The following is an 8,185-nucleotide window of genomic DNA, read 5'->3' as shown; positions in this document are numbered from 1 at the left end:
CTATTAAATTAAATAAGTCAATTCAAGTCCCTTAAACTCTGTGCCGGTCAAACCGGGTCGAGTATTCCGGGACGGAGGGAGTAAAAGTTATCGTATTGTACAATAAATACATTTTGTACGTACAAGAGCTTTTGTTCCCGGTCCGGCGGTCCCAAATAGTTTGAGGGAGCAACTGAGCAAGTGTTGCTCACGCCCGAGAGGTCGAGACTAGAGGAAGAGGTTGTGCCGGTTAGAGGTAGAGCTGTCAAAACAGGTTATCGAGTCGGGTTTGGGTCGGGTCATCTCGGGTCTCGGGTCATGATCAGGTCGGGTCTTATCGGGTCAAATTCCATCCGGGTTGAGTTCGGGTCCGGTCGGGTCGATTTCAGGTCGGGTCATGTCGGATTTTTTCCTATCCCGTGTTCAGGTCGGGTTCGGGTCGGGTCACATTTCGGTCAGGTTTGATTTCCGGTTCGGGTCATATCGGGTCGGGTTTAAGTCGGTTTGTAGCAGGTGATTCGGGTTCGGGTCTTATCGAGTCGGGTTTAATTCGGTTTGCAACACAGTTATTTTCGGATTCGGGTCTTAGTTTGGATCGGATAATAATCAGATCAAATAGAATTCAGGTCGGGTCACTCTCAGGGACGGGTCAAACTCGGGCCTGATAATTAACCTATACATTTTAATTATTTTATATTCTAAAAAATTTTGTTTAACTTATTTTAGAGTTAAATTTTTCAGTATCTAGCAATAAATAATTAAAATAGATTTATCGTTGAAGTTAATATTTGGTCGTGTCATTGATAAATCGGGTAGCGGGTTGTCACAGGTCGGGTCAATAGCAGGTTTCATCGAGTTACAATCGGTTTCCGGTTGACATCGGGTCGGATATCGAATCGGGTTCGGGTCATTGTTCGGTCGGGTCAGTTTGGTTATCGGTCATTTTCGGTTCGGGTGTCGGGTTCGGGTTCGGGTGTTACAACATCGGGTTAAAAATCGGTTATCGGTTTTTTCGGGTCGGGTACAGGTCGGGTTTTGGGTTACCTGATTTACCATAATTTCAGGTCTTGGTCGGTTACGGGTTCGATCGGTTCCGGTCGGGTTTTCAGATCGGGTCAGTTTTTGACAGCTCTAGTCAGAGGAGCAATAATTCGTTAAAACCGATGCAACACAACTACACAAGTCGATGACCGTACGAACTTCAGATCCACGTCAAAGTAGTTGATCAATTAGCACTTCATTCATAAATACTACGAGTATGGGTTTTCGTAGTAGTTGATCTGTTCACCCGTTTTCTTCTTTCATTTATTTCACCTTAAAACTGACATACCTATGGATATCTTGTGATACAGAGACCCAATTTACCACCCAGATAACTATAACCAAATTAAAATGGCGGGGTTTCTCTCTCTTCTAAGACGCGTATACCTCTCCCTCTACAATTGGACTGTCTGCTTTGGATGGTTTTTTCTTCTTTTCTTCTTCTTCTAATTTCTCTGAAAATCTGAGGAATTTTTTCTTTTTGTTAATGGGGGAATAATTTCGTTACAGGATGCAAGTTTTGTACTTTGCTGTGAAGACCTTGAAAGAGTCGAGCTATGAGAATGTATACGACGGCGTTGAGAAGCCTCTTCTTCTCGCGCAAACCGCCGCCGTTTTGGAGGTCTACCTTCTTCTTTTTCTTTTTCCTTTTTCATGAATTACTATTTCTGGGTTTTGTGTAATTTTGTTGTTTCTATTTCCTGGTATTTGATTTTTTTGTTCTTTCTGTCACTGGCCATTTCGTCGAACAGATATTTCATGGTTTGATTGGTGAGTGGATTTTTGCTAATTGGAAAAAAATTACTTGTATGTGATTTTTGTTATTGGGTAATTGATCAATAAATTAATCGAAATAATTTCTGTAAAAATTGAAGGTTTGGTGAGATCACCTGTGACTGCAACATTGCCCCAAATTGGTTCAAGGCTGTATGTGACTTGGGGCGTTTTGTATAGCTTTCCAGAGGTCTGTAATTTTGGCCTTTTTCCTCATTTTATTCATGTTAATGAAATAGATTGATTAAAGATGATAGTATGTAACCAACTTGTGGATGCATTTTTGTTTTTGCAGACTCGAACTCATTTCCTTGTTAGCTCTTTAGTCATAAGCTGGGCTATAACGGAGGTGAGTGTATTTACTATGTCTTTTGTTATGTCGTTTGGAAAGAATCAGGATGAATAGGTATTGATGGAACATTGCTAGATTGCTAGATGCATAGAGAGATAGATATTTCAAGCTAAACAAAGAAATTTCAATGTGAAGAACTATGTAAGTTGGATTCATCTCATAGCTTTTTGAAATTGGTTTTGTGCAAGGATGTGAATGTTTCGAGGGTTAATGCAATGATGAAGTTGTGATAGGACCATAGGAGATTCGTAATGTTAATAAAGGACTTATAGTTTGATCCCTCCTATATGTGGTAACTTGAGAAAAAAAAAATAATGTTTGGTTAGAATATTTTTCTCGGGAATTTAACCTTTTCATGTTTGCCAAATGGTTATGAACAACCATTTGTTTTTGTGATGCACGGATAAGGCTATGTATAATTATATATCTTACCTTTGACACTCGACATAGGAAGGAGTCTTGTGTAATGGGTTCATGGTATGCTACTTTGTGGGGAGAAGTTCCAGTGTGTGGGGTTAGCGGTGTGAATATGATATACATTTAGTAAGAGAACTTCCAATAGGAAACAGTAAGAAGGAGCTTAGATAAACAAACAAAAACTTATAACCTATGGTTAAGTTGAAAGGATTTTTAAACAAAGCATGTAGTTAGCTTCTAAATGTTCTAAAGTTGGATCATTTACTGTTTCCTCTGCTCCATTTTGGTCATTAATTTTATAGGGAACATAGAATGGAGTAGCCTAAGATCCTTTGCTCTTGCTTTTCGGCATCCTATTTCCAAAAAAGCTTTGCTTTGACCTGTTGAAGAAGTGGCAGTTACTTTGAAGTGTTAGGTCCTAGGGTAGAATGAAATCAATCTAAGCATATGAAGATAATAAGAGAGTAATGGAAAACCTCAATTTTCCCATGGAGAATGAAATATAAAGAACAAATGTATGGAAATTAACGTCACTGTTTGATAGTAGACATTCGCTTGCTTAAGAAATCCCTTGAGTTTCTTTGCTATTAGCAGAAAAGAAATGATCCTAATTCTGGTGTTTTTCAGATTATTCGGTATTCTTTCTTTGGTGTGAAAGAAGTCTTTGGGTCTGCACCATCATGGCTCCAGTGGCTAAGGTACCAGCAGTTCAATCAATATGTTCTCTATTCCAGTAGTTATGTACATCAGTTTTTAGTCATAACATTTAGGTTGCATTCTTCAGGTATAGTACCTTCCTGATGTTGTATCCGACCGGCATTACAAGTGAAGTTGGTTTGATATACATTGCTTTAGCATACATCATGGTGAGACATCTAACTATCCTTGATACTCTTTCAACCCCTAAACATGCCCTAATCACGCCTTCTCCTGTATGCTTTGAGTAAAATATATGTGTTATCTGTTTAACATTACTCCAGTTTCAACTGATGTGATTACTGCTTGATTATTGCTGCAACAGAGTTCAGAGAAGTATTGTTTGAGGATGCCCAACAAATTGAACTTCTCTTTTGACTACTACTATGGTGCACTGGCTATTCTGGGAATATACGTTCCAGGTTAGTGTTTGACACCTTGTTATTCGTTTGGCTGTGTCGTTTTTCCTTTCCTTAATCTTAAAGGAGTGTGTGTGCATGAACAATTGCAGGAAGTCCGCACATGTACAGCTACATGCTGGGACAGAGGAAGAAGGTCCTTTCTAGATCGAAGAAAGATTAATGACGAAGCAATACACCCTTATTCTTCGACTTGGTTGAGAACATAACTGTGGAGCATTGCAGTGTCCTTGATTAGATGTTTCATTATTATTTTCTGGTTAGCAGTCTTAAGAAGCAATTGCAATTTGTAATTTTGTTTGTTGTAGAAATAGAAAGCTTGTAATACTATTCCCTCAACACATCTATGATTAATATTATCACTCCATTTATCTGGATTTTTTTGTCCAAGAACAGTACTATGGAGTATAACTTATTACTCCCTACAACTTTAAAGAGATGACAATGTGTGTTGTGTTATTATGTATCAATTTTTAAAAATCTTTTATAATTATGTATCAACCAGCCAACCTGGATTATTAAAAAACAGGACAGTGTATAAACCTAAAACTAAAACTGAGTAGCAGTGTGTCACGGATGGGACTTTTGACAGCCCGCACGGTACCGAGTCTTGATCCAGGTCAGCCTATTCCATATGCGCAACAAGCACCAAACACAACAATAGTAGAATAAACAATATGTAATGATACTAACCTGCAGCAAGATACATGCATCAATAAAGGCACAAAGACTCGTGGAATTGTCTTGTATAGGGCACACTGACCCTTAGCACCGGGAAAATGTACGTGACAAGTAGCTCTATAGCTGATCAATTTTTTCACACTCTAACTCAACCTGTCGCAATAACTGCTAATCACCTATCCAACTAATATTAATGACAACCTTAATTATGAGAAACGGCAATAACGGTGCTGCGGTGCAGTGAACATAGCTTGCTTGCTCATTAACAAAGATGGGTGAATCTCTTAAATTCTTAATATTACGGAGTACTCCGTACTCCCGTATAATGTCAACTACAATTTTTTTTTTTTGAGGGAATGTAAACTACTCCCTTCGTCTCGGAATACTTGACCTATTTTCCTTATCGGGCCGTCCCTTAATACTTGACCTGTTTCTAAAAATGGAAATATTTTAACAATATTATATTATTTCTCACTCCACCCCTATTAACCCACCTACCCCTACTCCATACAAAAAATAATTAAAAATTCAACCCCTACTCTCCCCCAACCCCACCTCTTAACCCACCTCCCACTAACTACATTAAAATAATACCCCACTATCAACTACTACGTATTAAATTAAATAAGTCAATTCAAGTTCCTTAAACTCTGTGCCGGTCAAATCGGGTCGAGTATTCTGGGACGGAGGGAGTACATTATGTGGCTACCCCACGACTTGTACGAAGATATGAAAATGTATATTCCGTACTGTATAAATCAGCAATTAACGAGGGCGTCGTAGCGGCAGTTTGTGATGTGTTTCAAAACACATTACAGGGGCAGCTTGGTCATTTCGCCTCTATTTCAAAATTTTAGCCCGTTTCCTATGTGGACTCCGTTACGGGATGAGGTGGAAGTTTCCTAGGGTAACTCTGTCTCTCTCCTCGAAATTCTGGTTTGTCTTTCTCTCTCCCTCCTCGACTTTCTCTCTCTTTCTTTCTCCTCTCAAAAATTACCTTGAATCAACTTCAGAAATCCGAGTTTTGGGCGAACTATTCAACAACTTTGTGTTCGCGAGCTGCATTGGTGAAGGTGTAGTTCAAGCAATTGTTGTTCTTCACGATTTTATCTCGAGGTGATAAAACCATAAATCAAAAAGTTGGATTTTATGTTTGTTTTTATGATTTTCGTCTATGAAAAGATGGATTATATCGTATTTTAATTTGAATAGATGGATTATATATTTGGCTATATGGAGGATTACGTTTTTGAGTTTATTTGATTTTTTGATTTTCGTTTATGAGTAGATGGATTATATATTTGGCCTTGATGGAATTGATATTTGGTTTTGAATATGTTTTTGAAGTTGAATTGATGGATTGAGTATGAGCTATTGGAGGGAATTGTTATTTTTTAGGGTATTTTTATTCGAGAATCATGCTAGGATTTATGCGAAAGTTTTAGGGTTTTTTGAATCGAGAATCATGTTCAGGATTTATTTATATTAGCATATAATATTAATTATATTAGCATATAATTATCAACAGAAAATGTTTGGACTTATAAAATTGTCCAAATCTTCAATGGACCCTCATTGGACACAAAATGGGGGGAGTAAGAATAGATACTGGGAATAATTACATAGAGAAGGCATTGAAGTGTATGAATGTTAATTTTGGTGTTTGAAAAGTCTATGAAATGATTATTTGTTCCATAAGTAGATTGTTAGGGTCTATGAAATAACATAAGATTGGTGTTTGAAAAGTCTATGAATAACATAGAGAAGACATTGAAATGATTATTTGTTCCATATGAATTTGTTAGGTGAGCTTCGTGACGGCGGGATGCATTTATTTTCCGTGAGTTAGTAGTGATGCATTTGTTTATTAGTGTTGATTGCTGATATTAAATCCGGATGAACTTGTAGAATGGGGAGCAACGTTAAGGTAGTTGCAACTAAGAGGAAAGCTGATACGAAGAAAGCTGCTGGGGCAGTAAAGAATAGGGCGTAAGGATCATATTATTTCACTTAGTTATTGTGTAATATTTTTATTTACTTAAAATGTAATATTGTTGGTTGTTTGACAGAGTATCATCCACACTTTACTTGGTGTTGTTCCAGGGAAGAAACCTAGTGATCCCGCAAGATTGATCAAGAAGGGTGGGAAGAGAAAGAGGTCGTACAAGATTGATGAAGACGGCGATGAGATAGACTCGGTGGAGGATCGATGATGATGATTGTGGAGAGAGTAGTGAGGAAGAAGATGATTTTGCCTTTGAGTCATCTGCGTCATCTTATTCTTCCCAATGCAATGATGCATCTGATTACGAACAAAGGAGGAAAAAGAAGAAAAAGGGGAAGGCTAAGATCGAGAAACGGATGACGAAGTTGATGAAACAGATGAAGATGATGATGATGACATATCTGAAGAGGAAGAGGAAGACAGACGAAAAACGCGGAATAAAGGGAAGGGCGTGAAGGAAAAAGTGAAGCGTAAAAGGCAAAAGGTATAACTGTTGCAGTAGTTAATTAAAACTTGAATTTGATATTATATACTTCCTCTGTCCCGGAATACTCGACCCGGTTTGACCAGCACAGAGTTTAAGGGACTTGAATTGACTTATTTAATTTAATAGGTAGTAGTTGATAGTGGGGGTATTATTTTAATGTAGTTAGTGGGAGGTGGGTTAAGAGGTGGGGTTGGGGGAGAGTAGGGGTTGAATTTTTAATTATTTTTTGTATGGAGTAGGGGGTAGGTGGGTTAATAGGGGTGGAGTGAGAAATGATATAATATTGTTAGAATATTTCCATTTTTAGAAACAGGTCAAGTATTAAGGGACGGCCCGATAAGGAAACAGGTCAAGTATTCCGGGACGGAGGGAGTATTTGTATCGTAAGATGATGTTGATTTTGTTTTTTGGTATCAGGTTGTGAAGCGTAAGAGTACGAGTAAGATGACCAACGGAGAGTCAGTGAGGTCATTTGGACTCGTGGTATCGACTCGGCTTGAAATGTGTCCAAAGGTAAATCATGGATTGTCATTTTTTTTGTTCTTGATTGCTGAACTTTCATGAACATAGCTTCACCGTTTAGGACCTATTATTCACTTTCCAGCCAAAATTAACCAAATCAAATAAAAGTTCAGTCCCTTGGGTTAAATTCCACGTGGCATGATTTAATTTGTTTGTGTTGTTTATGATGCAAGCTTTTTTTATTGTTTTATGTTTTGAAGAGAAATAACTGAATTAATTAGAGAGGGGAAGATAGTGAAGAGTTTGTGCCAAGTTTCACGAGTTAGAGTCTCCTCTCTTCAAATAACAGTGACGTTCCTTCCAGGTTATCAAATACTTCAAAAACTTAAAAGAACAAAAAAAAATGCAATGGATACTCCTAGTTACTCAAAGCTACTCAACAATTAATGGCGTAAAACCTTTAGAGTTAGGGTTTAGGGTTAGACATATGGTAAGGGTTGTAGGGTTTAGGGTTTAGGGTTACGATTCTTAGGGTATAGGGGTTATGATTCGATTCTTACAATCGTTCCAATTACAAGTGCTATATGGTAAATTATTAGTATATGGTTACTAATTCGACTTACGAATCATGGTTAATAATGATTCTGAATGTTAATGTTGATTAAATGCATGTTACGATTCGTTTCGTTTAGTTTCGATTCGATTCTAAGTACACCTACTGATCAAGATCTACCAAGGACCAAAACAACATGTTTCAAATGATTCGATTATTACAAAAACCATTCTAACACATCAAGATAATAACGAAAACATGATAAAGACATCAAGATACTATTTTTGAAACATAATTACCATTATAGGGAAATCCACTA

The 8,185-nt window shown here is 37.5% G+C and overlaps 1 protein-coding gene across 1 annotated transcript; it reads left to right on the top strand.

The window, feature by feature from the left end:
* Positions 1-1,239: 1,239 nt before the first annotated feature.
* Positions 1,240-4,055, top strand: LOC110797744 (very-long-chain (3R)-3-hydroxyacyl-CoA dehydratase PASTICCINO 2). The gene is made up of 9 exons (XM_022002860.2): positions 1,240-1,442; positions 1,531-1,642; positions 1,773-1,791; positions 1,896-1,984; positions 2,090-2,143; positions 3,191-3,261; positions 3,348-3,429; positions 3,585-3,681; positions 3,771-4,055. Exons 1-9 carry the CDS (start codon positions 1,372-1,374, stop codon positions 3,839-3,841), a joined length of 666 nt encoding a protein of 221 aa, XP_021858552.1. The 5' UTR covers positions 1,240-1,371; the 3' UTR covers positions 3,842-4,055.
* The last annotated feature ends 4,130 nt before the right edge of the window (positions 4,056-8,185 follow it).

This window comes from Spinacia oleracea, chromosome 3, assembly GCF_020520425.1.
Source record: "Spinacia oleracea cultivar Varoflay chromosome 3, BTI_SOV_V1, whole genome shotgun sequence".
In the NCBI taxonomy this organism is placed as follows: Eukaryota; Viridiplantae; Streptophyta; class Magnoliopsida; order Caryophyllales; family Amaranthaceae; genus Spinacia; species Spinacia oleracea.
Note: the sequence above shows the minus strand (reverse complement) of the source record. Positions and strands in the feature narration are given on the sequence as shown.